Raw genomic sequence first — 14,752 nt, forward strand, 5'->3', positions numbered from 1 at the left:
GGCCACTATAAGTGTCCTGATCTGATGAACATGGAGCTCAGCAAATGCTCCAGAAGGTAGTCCCCCACCCCAGCATAGTTAAAAGGATAAAAACAGAAGAGGGACTGGTAAACTTTTGTTTAGTCTCATAAAGATAGGTGGGTCCCAACAGTGGGTCCCAGTGTTAAAAAGTTTGGGAACCCCTGTCTTACTGAGAAAGTCACTCTCAATGCCATCTCCAGTCATGATATCAGATATCTAGCTTACAGGGTTGTTGTTAAGAGTTTCAATAAATACATGCACTTTGGACACACAGGTGCTAATGATTATGACGAGTGGGATTGTAACTTGACCTAGCTGACGTAAGTTTGGGTTGAGGAGCAGAGCGTTCTGCTTTCACTTTCCCTTGCAAATTTTACACTCTTACATAACACCAGAACCAGGGGACATCCACTAAAACTGAGTGTTGGGAGAGTTAGAACAGACAAAAGAAAATATTTCTTTACTCAGTGTGTGGTTGGTCTGTGGAACTCCTTGCCACAGGATGTGGTGATGGCGTCTAGCCTGGACGCCTTTAAAAGGGGATTGGACAAGTTTCTGGAGGAAAAATCCATTATGAGGTACAAGCCACGATGTGTATGCGCAACCTCCTGATTTTAGAAATGGGTTTTGTCAGAATGCCAGATGCAAGGGAGGGCACCAGGATGAGGTCTCTTGTTATCTGGTGTGCTCCCTGGGGCATTTGGTGGGCCGCTGTGAGATACAGGAAGCTGGACTAGATGGGCCTGTGGCCTGATACAGTGGGGCTGTTCTTATGTTCTTAACTACAATTCCCAGGATGCCTTGCAGGTCTCTTGTTATCTGGTGTGCTCCCTGGGGCATTTGGTGGGCCGCTGTGAGATACAGGAAGCTGGACTAGATGGGCCTATGGCCTGATCCAGTGGGGCTGTTCTTATGTTCTTATGATTTTTTTCTTCATTTCTGTCTGGGAGTAAGCCACACAAGAACCTGCCCTCCTTCACCCCTGCCAGCTAAGAAATTTGCTAAGAAAGTTGCTCTTCTTGCTACCATCTCCCCTGCTCACCACCGTCAGAGCACAGCCTCCAAACCATGGAGTTCGATACTGGAAGAATGTTTTCCATAACCCCAACATTATACTTCCCAGCATTATTGTCCTCACCACACTGAGGTGTCTGTGTGAATGCACCCTGCTTCAGAAATTGTCTCACACGAAAACCGAAACAGAGGGCAAAGGGTTCAGGCCTCTGAGATAGCCTGGTATTTCCTTCAAAACTCATTAGAACCCTTTCCCCTGATGAGGGGGAGGGCAATGACTCTGCAGTTTGTCACAGTTCAATGAAAAGGCACATGCAAGCTTTGGAAACAAATCACCAAAGGGCCAGAAGCTGTGCAGCCTCTAGACCAGGGGGTGCCCTTGAGAAAGATGCTGTCAGTGACCCTCCTCTCCTGTGGTACGTTCCCCCCACCCAGTGCGCATCCTGGTACTGGCCTGAGAATGTTAACCACTGACCTTAAGGATGGTTCATACACCCCTTCTTCTCCCTTGCTCACATTGAAAATTGTTCTTTTATCTAGCTAGGGTTGTCAGCTCTGACCAGAGTTGTTTCTGGAGATTGATTTCCCAGCATTGCGAAATGCTGGACATTTCTGGAGGCCTTATTAAAAAGTCAAGGAGATGGATGCCAGTTCCTGGAGACTCCAAGTCAGACCTGATGGTTGGCAACCCAAAACTGTGGACCTCAGTGCTCACAGGACTGTATTCAATGTGATGTTCAGTGCTAAAAAGCTGATGTAGCAACAGCACAAGCCTACTATATGCATGTCTTCACAAAAGCAAGGTCCACTGAGTTCAGTTCAATGGAACTTGCTCCCAGGAAAGGCTGCAATCCTATATGGGCTTTCCTGGGAGCAAGTTCCATTGAACTCCATGGGGCTTGCTTTTGTGCAGACGTGCATAGGCTTATACTACTAGTGTAGGAAAGGGGGGGGAGTTCCACAGTTCAAACTTCACCTCAATCCCAACCTTACCAGATAGCTTTCAGCAAGCTGCTATCATTCAGACACCATTGGAAGTATCAAACAGGGCAGGAGGTCTGGTCTAGAGGGTAGAGCCTCCGTTAGCCCGAAGATAACATCAGAAGGTCGCCGGTTTGAGGACACCGGCAGCTCCCTGAACGGCTGAGAATGGCGAGACCTTGAAGCAGCTGACAAGCCCAGCTGAGTGATTCCACCTGCTCTTGGTGTGAGCAAAAAGCATCTTGGCTGCCCTCCATGTGAGAGATGGAGCTGCTTGCCAGCCTGTGTGGGAGAACTGGAGGCCAGAAGTGAGACCAAACCAGGAAGTTCCATTCTGAAATGTTGTTGGTTCTTGAAAGAGAGAACCTCTATGATTGTAGAAATCCCCTTGAGGGATTTAGAAATGCCTGCCTATGTAAACCGCCTTGAATAAAGTCAGGAGTAATCCGATGACCAGAAAGGCGGTATATAAATACTGAGTTATTAATTATTATTGTTGTTATTATTATTATTAAACACATCTGCAGCATGTGGGCATGAAACAATGACCTATTTTACTGGACTGTCCTAAAGTTTACCGTGGACAGATGTGAAGAACGCAGAACACAGGTTGAATACATGATGAACGAGATTATTACTGGAGTACTTAACCCATTTTTGCCGGGCCCACAGGTGTACACATTTGATCCCTGTTGCGTATATGCCAACATTGGGCAGAAATGAGTTAAAATGGCGAGAGACCACACAAAATATTGAAAGTATGGCGTTGAGCTCAGTAAAAATCCACTGTTAATTTGCAGGCCTTTTCCAATACTGCCCACATCCTTTGCTCCACTTTAGCTTTGTCCAGTGCCCAAACACTGCAGCCTTGCACCTTGGTAGCTGAGACCCAGCAGCCCAACCAGGCCCCTTTATTCCTAAGCACTGGAAACTCACCCATCCCCATCCCCCATGCACAGAAGCCCACATCTTTAAAATCAGCTTGATTTGCAGGAGGTGATTGTGCATTTAGCTCCGTGTTGCTGGCCAATTCAGATCATGCTGTCGTTAATGGCAAAGGAGCAATAATTAATAAGCATTTATATGACACTGAGTGCAAAATGCCCTTCACGTTTACTATTTTGAAGCTGAACTTACAACAACCCCATAAAGCGAGCATTAGTTCCCCACATTGCAGCTGAAGCTGAAAGGAAGTAACTTGCCCAAGGCCAACTCCTGAGTTCAGGGCAGCGTGGAGATTTGAAGGAGGAAACCCCAGTTACCAGCTCCGTCCTTTAACCGCTGCACCCAAGCTCAACCAGCCCTTCTCCTGACTGACAAGCAAAAACAGAACTGTACCTACACCAGGCAGTGCAGAGAAGGAACACAGCTTTGCAGGTCAGCACCATTGTAGTGGCTGGTTGCACGTTGTTACCTCAGCTGTCTGTGGCCACCTCACAGAAGGGCCCCGTTGCAGAATATGTGCACCACTCCAAGTCATTTCCTGTTAGCATTGCCACACTGGTGTCCTTTCCCTCCCAATATTCTTTCTCCTTCTGCTTTATTAATTTGCACCACATGTGAAACCATTTCAACTCTGTCAGACTAGGGCTTTCCCCACTTTTCACAGGCAGAGGCTCTGTGCCTCTCAAAGCTCACACAAGGAAATCAAAAGGTGAAACTTTTCTCATCATTGCACCCACACCGGTTATGCTTACGGAAAATTGATAGGGGACAGGAAAATCAATGGCTATAGGACATAACATCTAAGGTGAACACCCATGTTCAGAGATGCTGTACAGGTCCAGCCTCCTAATCAGCAGATTCGGGACCCATGAATTTAACTCACCACAGGTTCTGAACCTGTGGTGGACACAACTGGAAGCTTTCTGAGCTGAAACCCACAGAGAGCATGTGCAGCCTCTACAAGACACTGGAGAAAACCATATGTGCTCTTTAAACACCTCCACAAGGCTTTCTGAGGCCTGTAGAGGCCACACACAGCCCCCACGGGCCTTAGAACAGCTCCAGATGTGACTGGAACAAAGTCTGGAGCCCTATTGGACCGCATCCTGTGGATTTAACTATCCGCAGATTTCAGTATCAACAGGGGGTCCAGGAACAGATCCTCCACAATACCAAGGCCCAACTATATACCAAAATCCCAGAGGATGACACAAACACAAAGGGTGACTAACATCAGCATGGTTGGCTTATGAGCTTCCCAGAGTCATCTGGCTACCTGGGAGGCTGAAAGCTGGGCTGAATGGGCTTCTGGTCTGGTCCAATAACTCCTATAGTCCTAATGAAGCAGAACGTCTTCCCATTAAAAAGGGGCGAAGTTTGCAGATGACCCCAAACTATTCAGGGTGGTTAAACCAAAAGATTGTGCAGAGCTCCGAAAGGCTCTCTCCAGACTGTGCATAAGGGCCACCAATGGAAACACGGTTCAATATCAGCAAGGGCATGGTGATGTACAACTGGTACAAAATATCCCAACTCCACATATACATGAGGCCTGAACTGTAGTTACAAACCAGGATAGAGATCCTGGGCGCGTGCAGGATAATTCTGTGAAAATGTGTCTTCCATGCCAGGGATCATTAGGAAAGGGATCAAGAATAAGGCTGCTAAAGTTATATTGCCCCTATTTAAATTAGTGGTGCATTCATATTTGGAATCCTGTACTGTGTACAGTTCAGTCACCGCAGGCCAAGAAGGATAGCAGAGTTGGAAAAGTTGCAAAAGAAGCCAAGCAAAATTATCAGATTGGAAGAAATTCCTTAGGTTGACAACATTTAGGGCTTCTCAGTTTGGAAAAAAAAGTGGTAAAGGACAGTTACATGACTGATAAAATTATGCATGGTGTAGGGAGGTTTTTCTTTCTAACAATATCAGGACCAGAAGTCATCCAGTGGTACTGATTAGTGGAAGACTTAGGCTGGGCCAAAGGAGGTGCTCCTTTACACAGCACATTCCTAGCTTGTGGAATTCATTGCCACAAGATGTGGTGAGGGCTACCAGCTTGGATAGCTTTAAAGGGGGATTTGACAAATTCATGGAGGACAGGTCTATCAATCGCTACTAGTTGGATGGCTTTACACCTCCTCCAGCCACATATCAATGGCAGGTGAGCTGTGGCAGTCTGCTTTTGTCTCCTACTTGTGGACTTCCCAGGAGTAGGTTGGGGGGCACTGTGGGGAACAGGATGCTGGACAAGATAAGCCTCTGGTCCAATCCTGCAGGGCTTTTCTTATGCCCACCCTCTAACAAAGCAAAGCTCAGGAGGTATAATTAGACCCCACTCCTTCCCAGCAAAATTAGGATGTTTGGTTCCAAGCAGTATCTCTTGCTCACCTCTCAGAGACTGAAGAAGTCCTTCCCTAATTCTCAGCAAACAGCAACAGTGGAGGTAGATTTGTTTCTGACTTGTGTAACTTCAGCTTGCAGCCGAGGGTTCATATTAATATTCAGTACAAAATGAAAGTCTCTGCACACAGAAAATTAATCTTTCAGGGAGAAGAGTGGGATAGAACCCTTTCCCCCAACTTGTGGTTTTCTACACACAGGGAATTTTTCTGTCTAGAGAAACATTCAGGCACATGACACACACACTGACCCTGTGATAGTTTCCTTCCTTTTCAGCTTATGAGAACCAGTTGTTATGAGCTGTTTAATTGCCACCTCTAGTAGAAGTACAAACCTGAGCAGCAGGAAACTGAATTTCTGTTCCTCTCTCCAAGATAAAAATTTTGAAGCAGACAGCGAGACGAGGGTCTGGCCATTCACCTCCTTTGTCAGGAGGGCTACTTTTGACTATTTAACCATTTCATGGTTTGTTGGCGTGTCCTCTGCAGAGGTGGAGAGGTGGAGAGTATTTTGAAAACAAGAGCCAAAATCCAGAGATTGGAGGACTCCTGCCAGCCAAGGGGAAGGGCTGATATATGTAAAACAGAGCTTGCAGCCTTGAAATAGGAGTTGGCAAGAGCTGTGTGTTGGTTAAAACCACTTTGGGGGTAGAAGGCCTCCATTAGGGGTCTGACATGGAGGAGTAGTTCTGCAGGAATGCCTACTGATTCCCTCTTCTTGTGCTCTGCTGATATACTTGTAAATAAAGCAAGATAAATATATCTCACATTATAAAGAACAACTTTCTCCAATGGCGTAGCTAGAGGGGGTGCAAAGCACTAGGTTTTGCAAGGAGCCTCACTGCAGTGTGCAAGGGTCCCCCCTCAGAGAGTACGTTTCCATTTTGCTCCCCTGCCTAGAATGGCTCTGGAGGGGCTCCTTGAACATTGCAGTGAGGCTCCCTACAAAACTTAATGCTTTGCACCCCCTTCAGCTACGCCACTGACTTTCTCCAGTATCCTGAACCCTGATAAGAGGTCAGTAGCACTACTCCGACCTTATCCTGATCCACCTTATGGAGCTGCACTGTAGTTGAATACTTCTAGAGAGGGCAAATAGTGAGGGTGGGCTGTTGTGGTCTTAAATATGTTGAATGCTTGTGTGTTACTGAGATACATTCCACAACTTTGGGAACTATGAAGCAGGCACAAAGCCTGGCTTCAGAGAGCAGTGTTGCAGATCTGAAAGTCACAAGCAGAATCTGAAGTTGAGCAACAGCTACAAGACTTGTTACATCTGGCAAAGAGGGAGAGAGAAAGCAGATATATCAGGTAGACTTGGCTCAAGAAATTTCATGATTACTTGGCAGGAATTCCTAACTCTTTGGAGCAACTAAATGGAAAACAACCCCACCTGGCAACCGGCAGAGGACATCATTTACAGCGAGGGCTGATTTTATTATTTCTTTCCTGCCTTTCTGCTCTGTGTCTAGAGCAGAGCGGCCTGCTTGGAGGCAAGCTGTGCAGCATGGCCTTTCCCAGTTTGAAGAGACACTTTGCCAACAGTCTGAGGCAAAGAGGCAAAGAAGGAAGGCCCATAGCCAGGGAGACAGACCAGGGACAGACTGCACTTGCTGCCGGTGTGGAAGGGATTGTCACTCCCGGATTGGCCTTTTCAGCCACACTAGACACTGTGCCAGAACCACCTTTCAGAGTGCGATACCATAGTCTCTCGAGACTGAAGGTTGCCAATACAATGCTCTGTGTCTCATGTTCTCAATTCTTCAATATCTTGGCTTTCCAGGAGCAGGTAAGACAGGAAAAGGAGATGTATATTTGCTGTTCAATTACCCGTCCAGTACTGTTTTATCATGTTTCATTTCATGTTCAGAATAAAAACAGCAACAAAAATTACAAACACACTAGAGGTCTCCAATGGACTGTCATCTACAAAAAGAAATCAAACTCGTTAGTGCTGTACATGGAAGCAAAGCACCACCTGCTGGACAAAGGCAGTTCTTACTGGCAGTGGGTGTGTAGCATACAAAGCCAAACTCAGCAATACAATCCATTCTACCACCTTGTGCTGAAGGATGTGTAGATTCTGTTAACTGTTAACATTAACTGCGTCAATTTCTCCACCAAATATTGTGGAGGACAGCAGAACAATGAACTATGATCTCCTGGGTCATGGTCAGAAACATTTGTTCCAAGTCTACTCCTCCCTGCATGCACCTCTCTCTTGCTTGCTCCCTCCAAGATGTTGCTGGAAGCACAGGAAGGCAGGAGAGAACTGGGAGCAGACACTGCAGCTTGAAAATCACCAGTTACCAATCCCGATCTTGAAAGAGAATATCTGAACTGATTACCAGCAGGGAAACTACACACTTGACCAATTGACACAATTTAAGGTTGATTTTATTTTATTTCTCACAAAAGCAAAAACAACCTCAGATGTAGATGATAAGCTAGGCTTCACCCTCATCACTGCAACAAACACACTCACACACGCACGCCCCTCCCCAACCTGGCCCCCACTCCCAAAAGTTCGGCTAGTTGTTTCAGTCTGCCACTGAACTAGAGTTGAATCTCTGGCACCCTCTGGGGCAGGAGAAGGGTTCCAATCACGTGTAGAGATCAAAATCAATGCGCTTGGAATTGTAAAACTGGCCCTCGGGATTATCTGCCTTCCGACAGTACACTCCATCAGGAAAATAGCCCTGGGAGACCCAGTCCTGGGGATGCAGAAAGAGAAAACAATGAGGGAGAATGGAAATGAGTGGCAAACTGAAGAAGAAAAAAACGGGGCCAAGAAGTGTTAAAGACAATGATTGACAAAACCAGCCAGTGGTGGATTCAATCAATGCTAATTGCAGCAAATTAAGAAGCCCAACCAAAGATTAACAGAAGACATACTGAGAATCAGCAAGAAGCTGAAGCCAGCAAAGGCAGCCAGTGAATGTCAATATCACTATGGGTGTTTCATTGCTTAATCAATGTGCAGCTTTCTTGGAAAGCTTTTGGGGATGCTGCTTATTTTGTTTTAAAATTGCTGCCATGATGCAATAGGAAGGGGTTTCTAAATGCTGTCGTATGTATTGCTGGGCTGTCACGGCTGCCATTGTCCATTTTATTTGCAGTGTTTACTGCTTGTTCTGATCGCTATATATTTTTTTACCATTAGCTGTTTTTACTTCCTTTAATTTGATCTTGGCCTATGAAGTCATCAAGAATTGGATATGACTAAATGGATAACACACACACAATTTAAGATGAGAAGCAAGACAGAACTCCCCCCCCCCCTTTTCACTTAACAGAATGGGAAAGGTGGGTGTATATTCAGCAACCAAGAAATGGATGGAACGGGGGGGGGGGGGGGAGACTAACAAATGAGATTAGAAGCAAACAAAGATGATATGCAAAGCAAGGGAATTACAGGTGGAAAGAAGGCGTAAGGACGTGAACAGGAATGAAACAACAGGACCTTAAGATGAGAAAGTGGGATGGTCTCACATCTGGAGAAAGTTCAACAGCATTTAAGGTGCTCCACCTGCCATCTCTTACCTGCATCTGGGAGCTGCTGAAGGGGCCATAGAGTTCAGATGTGTTTGTATTTTCCCATTTATATTCCCACATCACCTCAGAAAGAGCATCATCATCACCCCGCCGTTGCTCCTCACTTCCTGCTGGTGGAAAACGTTAGAAGTCAGGTTGCAAGTTCCACACAAACCTCAACAACACACCATTAAGACAATCACTTGGTGCAGTTCCACTTAGGCTGTGCCACTTCTGATGCTGGATGTGCAAATGCTTTGTTACCCCGCAAACACCCTGTCCAATAAGAATCAGAGGAAACACTACACTGGAGCACTCCTCCACCCTGTCCTCTGATACATTCAATTTCTACTTGAAGGGAAAAGCATTCAAACGTATGATCTCTCTCCTACAGTGATACAGCCCAGAAACAGCTGCAACATGCAATTGTCCTGATGATGCATTTCAGCAACAAGGCTTCCCGTTCTGTTCCCTCTCCAGATCCACACAATCTTTGGCTCCTTGTAGCCTCCCACCTGCCGGTGCCTTCTCTCCCAGCTTTGCTTCATCAATATCTTCAGCAAACATGTCAAGTTCTGGTTCAGCTGTAGTGGATGCTGTGGGAGGGTGCTCCAATGCCCGGAGCCTCAGGGCCAGCTTCTCCCGGGTCTCCTGGTAGATTTCATACACTCCTCGCGCCACCATCTGGTCGGCAAGCCCCGACAGGCGCTCCAGTTGCTCTTTCCGTTCAGGTGATCCAGGCTTCTGGGGCTCATTTTCCTCTGCTGGTTCTGCTTCCTCTGCCTTGAGGCGGCTCCAGGTCCTCCGCTGACGCCCACTGCTCTTGGGCCCGCCCTTGTCTCCAAGCCTTTGGATGGCTCTAGCCACCGTCTCGCCAGGAAGCACTAAATCCACCATCCCCTCCAGAAGGGCCTTCTTATCCAAAGGCGTTCGGCCAATTTCAAGGTTGTCATCATCCTCCTCATCATTATCATCTGCAGAATCTACCTCAGGTTTCTTACGGCTAGGAGGTTGTTCCTTTATCTTGACCTGGTAGGAAAAAAGAAAAGAGTAAGCCCATAAAAAGAAAGTTGCGTGCCATTCAAAATGAATTATCAGTTCCAGGTAGGGACAAAGAGCTCCAGAAACAGAAGACAGAAAAAAACCCAAGGCAGAAAAAACACCAAATTTTGAGTTATTTGTATTACTGTTCCTCTCTTAATATTTCCAAGGATCACATTTGTCCTGTTTGATGCTATGTTATGCCACTGGATAATCAGTCCTATAGTAATGGAGGAGAGGACATGAAAGCATTATTTCTAATTATGTAACTCTGCTACACCCAGTCTTATTTTCAACAACTAAAGATGACTTTCAAAAGGCAGTAAAATACTGAAATATTTTACTCATTTTCAGGCTCTCTCCCCAACATTCAAACCCAGTTTTCCATCTCAAATATCCTCACACCTATCTTTGCACTTCTTCACATTGTATACAGTGCTGTGGGTAGTGCTGGGTTCAAATGTGGATGCCCCACTTTCAGAACCATGTTAGCCATGGAGCTCAATGGGATCCTTGAACAAACTACCATCTCTCACCCCTCAGAGTTGCTCTGAGGACCAGAAGTCTCTGAGAATCAAGCAGAAAGAGAAAAAATAATCTATATAAATTCATTTTACAGAGCCGAAAGCAACTGAGGTTTATTCCTGATTACTCAAGCAATTCAGTTGAAATTTGGTTTGAACTCAGTTCTCTCAAGGCCCAATCCACAGGGCTACCTAATCCAATAGGGTTCAGTTGTTCCTCCACAGTTCCACCCTCTGCAGGCCTCCAGAATATCTCCACAAAACCTTTACGTGTATCCTATTATCATGCCACACAAGTATGAGCAACTGGTATTCTGTACCCAGTGGGAATTTCTGCACCTTTACAGTGCAGTATGGGAATCCACACCATCTCTCTTATAACATATTCTCTACATAGTGCATAACAGCCAAGACACTATGTGCCAAGGGCAAAAAGACCTTGCTCTCTCTGGTTGCCCTCCCTCTACCCAGCCCAGAGATGTGGAATTGTTTGGGTAGTCTCACCCAGTCTATGTTGTCCAGCCAGTTGTCCCGAATCACTGCCTCTTTTTTCAAGAAGTAGTTGCCCTCTGAATCAAAATGGCCTTCCTCCATCTCTTCCTGCAGATTAAATGGGGTGATCCGGACTCCATCTTCATAGTCAATGGTGGCAGATTCCTGCCCTGCAAGGGTAAAAAAAAAACAAGAAAATGATTTATGATACAGCAACTCCTTATGAGACTGGACCTATAAGTCCTCCAAGTGCAGCATTTTAATAGTTCCCCACCCCCACTACCATTTACATACTGGTCTACTTCACTGGAATGGTGTAAGGACTTTGAACACTTTTAGGAACCACTCTGTGTAAACACTAAGTATTAAAACATTCATTCAGTTGCACCATTTCCTTTCAGGCCATCATGTCCACACTGCTGCATCACAAACACAATCAGTCCTTATCTTTTCAGTCATGAGGTCTAGAAACTTGTTATTTGTTTAAAACAAACAAATCTCAAAACACTGGCTTCCGTTATCAAAATCTGCATTTGTCAGTCCTCACTCCCAACCTCATACTTACCCTCCACATCATCTGATGCAAGGATGTCATATTTACTGCCTCGTCCTTCATCTTCCTCATCGTCATCCTCCTCATCACTATCCAATGAGTGCTTGCCCTTAAAGCGGCTGCCTGGCCCTCCAACTGCAGGTTCCACCAGCTGCTCAAGAGACAGAAAAGTGGTGCAGAATTTCTGCATTTAGAGGCTGAAGTCTCTGGTCCATTCCCTCCATGTAACCAGTTTATAGCTTTTACCTGCTGTAAGCTTCCCTATACCTTCAGAACAAGGCAGAATATTTATGTAAATAATTAATCAGGCAGTTCTTATATGTTAAAAAATGGCACAAACAGTTTCCTATTTGCTTTGTTCCCTGAATACAGGGGGAAAATCTCCCCTTCCCTACACACACACCTTCTGAAATTCATTTCTCACCTTCTTTTTAGGCAAGCTCATTTCCTCTTCATCCTCATCCCCTTGATCCTCGAAAGTCACTTTGCGTTTTGACATTATGGCCCTACAGAAAACAACCTAGATTAAAGGATGGATATTGAGGACTCCGAACACCCAAGACCTGTCTGCATGCTGCGCAGCTTTCGTCCATTGGCTTTAGTAGAACATGTGCTCCCTTGCTGATAAAGCCCTTATCTCCACCCTGCAGGTCTTGGGGAAAGTTTGCAAACAGGACCTGTCAACAGCACCCTTACTGCCTGTACTGGCATGAGGGAGGGCTTTTATATGTGTCAGTTAACTCCTACCACAGGAGTTAAGTACCATAACACAATGCCACCAGTCATGTTGTTTCAAAGCACAAGAATAAACTACACAGAAATATAGTGAATTAGAAGTTCTGTACATAACTCTGTCACAATCATTTTTTAATAAGCTATACTAAGAAACCACAAATTTACTGGTGAGAGTTACACATACTTGTCTTTTTTTATATATATAATTTGACTTTCATGAGCAAAGCTTTTAGGGTAATTTAAGACATTGGCAAAAAAACGAAGACCAAGAATACACCACAAAAATACCAGCCATCAAAAGAAAAAAGACAGAAGCCCCAACCTTTCTTCACACATTAGCTGTTGAACATTATCCAAAATACCTAGGGAAGTTTTCAAGTTTTTATTTAAGTCCATAAGGACCAGAAATCAACCTTTTTAAAGAGATTCTCATCCAAATTCACACAATAAATTGCCATCCTTCACGTAGACTTTGCCAAAACCTCCTATATAAATAAATGGCAAAATAACCTGCAGAACTGAAAAAAATCACATATTCTTCCACTATGAATCCTGATTCTTCATTTCTGATCCCTTTCTCTGTTGTTCCCTCTATGTCAGCATTTCTTGTTTGTCCCCTACTGCGGTTCTCAAACGTTTTAGCCCAGAGCCCACTTTTTTAGAATGACAATCTATTGCAACCCACTGGAAGTGATGTCATTAACCTGGAACTGACATCATGGCTGGAACAGACATCAACAGGCAGGAAAAATTTTTAACAATCCTAGCCTGAAAGCCTATCTACGCTTACCCAGGACACATCAAGTCTAATATACTAAAAATAAAATGTTGAAATGAACCCACCTGAAATTGGCTTGTGACCCACCCAGTGGGTCCTGACCCACAGTTTGAGAAACAGTGCCCTACTGTGTCACTTCATAAGGTCCAGTGGCGAGTATGTCATGGCTAGTTACCTCTGGATTGGGGAGCCAGATGCAAACACTGGTAGGAGGCTCAGGGGCGATGGGGGTTTTTCAAGCGCACAAAAAGTGTACACCGGAGCTCTCCCTGCTGTGCCAAACTGCGCTTCAGTGCCGCTTGTCCTGTGGCACTGCCGGTCTTGCTGCCAGGAGGCAGGGTCTAGGGTCCGCAAGCCCCACCAGACCCCCTCAAGTGCCACTGGTGGGGCGGGACCAGCGGCTGAGAAGCTCTGCAGACTGCACAGAGATCACAGACTGCAGTCACCTCGGGGCAGAGGCCTCTGCAAAGCACAGGCTCCTACGCAAGGCAGCGCTCCCTGCCGGCAGCAGAAGCACGCAGCGCCCGCACACCGGCCACAGCACAGCACAGCACAGCACCAGCGCTCCGGCAGCACGCAGAGCAGCCCCCCCCTAAGCCCCCAGCGCAGTCACCTCCCAGCTTCGCAGCTACCACGGCGGAGCAAACAACATCCGGGGCCCGCCGCAACTCGAGGCGGATGTGACTGCAGGCGGGCAGCAGAGGCCGTGCCCGCACGCGCCGGAAGTGACGTCAACTCCTGGCAAGCCTGGCTTCACTGCCACTGGTTAGCACAGTGGGGAGAACTGTGGGCAGAGCCAGAGGCTCTGCCTCCCCCCCAGCACTGTAGGCACAAGGGTGGAAAATATTCTTCTGTTTTATTATACGTATCTTTATATATTTTACATGAAATGTTTATATTTAAAATATATATCTGCATATTTTATATTATAATTATAGTGTGTGTGTGTGTGTGTGTATATATATATATATATATATATATATATATATATATATATATATATAGTATGTATATAGTATAACATAATGTATATTATATATAATGTATATTTTTATATGCATTATATATTTTTATATTTTATATATAATGTATATTTTTACATTATATGTAGAATGTATATATTATATGTATTTTTCTTATTTTCCATTTTATATATAAAATAAATCTTTGTATAATATTTATATGTTTTATATTTATATCTTTATATATTGTATTTATATTTTTATATTTTATATGCATTACATAATATTTATATATATAATGTATGTATATTTATATATAGGATATATTTATTTTTACATATTTTTCTATCTTTATATATTTTATATATAAAATTTTATATATATATAAAATACACATCTTTATATATTATATATCCCCTGGGGGCTGTGGATAAGAATAGGCCCTCAGTTTGGCTGTACTTGTCATAAGAGGCGACTGAACAGCCACCGGGTAGATGGGACTCGTTAGCCTGGGAAGGCAGCTCATCTGAGAGAAGGAAAACTCTGATCCCAAACCTCCACTGCCTTGTGGCTACATCCAGTTATGGAAAAGGCTTCAGGAGTCAACCTCAAGGCAAAATCCGGAGTCGGAGTCCCTGAGGCAGTTTGTGGCTGAACAGAGTCACGTTCTGGCAACTCCGGCGACGCCGCTGGAACCAACTGTATTGGCCTCTGCCTTTCCATTGGATCATTTCAGCGACATGGAGAGGGGGGATTTGCTGCATGGGTAA

The 14,752-nt window shown here is 45.0% G+C and overlaps 2 protein-coding genes across 7 annotated transcripts in view; both read right to left on the reverse strand.

Annotated features, from left to right (window-relative positions):
* The window catches only part of LOC136651549 (integrin alpha-X-like), a 37,558-nt gene extending 34,132 nt beyond the window's left edge, over positions 1–3,426 (reverse strand). For both annotated transcript variants that reach the window (XM_066628057.1, XM_066628056.1), the window contains exon 1: positions 3,359–3,426. In XM_066628057.1, the coding sequence (XP_066484154.1) occupies positions 3,359–3,404 (46 nt within the window). In that variant the 5' untranslated portion in view covers positions 3,405–3,426. The remainder of the gene's footprint in view (positions 1–3,358) is intronic.
* A 4,309-nt stretch (positions 3,427–7,735) lies between these two features.
* On the reverse strand, positions 7,736–13,701 carry CD2BP2 (CD2 cytoplasmic tail binding protein 2). Of its 5 annotated transcripts, none has more exons than XM_066627717.1 (7): positions 13,634–13,701; positions 11,932–12,013; positions 11,520–11,658; positions 10,967–11,124; positions 9,413–9,926; positions 8,907–9,028; positions 7,736–8,077 (listed from the first exon to the last, which is right to left on the reverse strand). In XM_066627717.1, exons 2-7 carry the CDS (start codon positions 12,004–12,006, stop codon positions 7,967–7,969), a joined length of 1,119 nt encoding a protein of 372 aa, XP_066483814.1. In that variant the 5' UTR covers positions 12,007–12,013; positions 13,634–13,701; the 3' UTR covers positions 7,736–7,966. The 5 variants fall into 5 exon arrangements, with proteins under 5 accessions (XP_066483814.1, XP_066483813.1, XP_066483816.1 ...); XM_066627716.1 differs by lacking the exon at positions 13,634–13,701 and adding an exon at positions 13,196–13,437; XM_066627719.1 differs by lacking the exon at positions 13,634–13,701 and adding an exon at positions 13,086–13,437 and having other exon boundaries at positions 8,907–9,025.
* Positions 13,702–14,752: the final 1,051 nt, after the last annotated feature.

The sequence above is a fragment of the Tiliqua scincoides genome, chromosome 5 (genome assembly GCF_035046505.1).
Source record: "Tiliqua scincoides isolate rTilSci1 chromosome 5, rTilSci1.hap2, whole genome shotgun sequence".
Classification (NCBI taxonomy): domain Eukaryota; kingdom Metazoa; phylum Chordata; class Lepidosauria; order Squamata; family Scincidae; genus Tiliqua; species Tiliqua scincoides.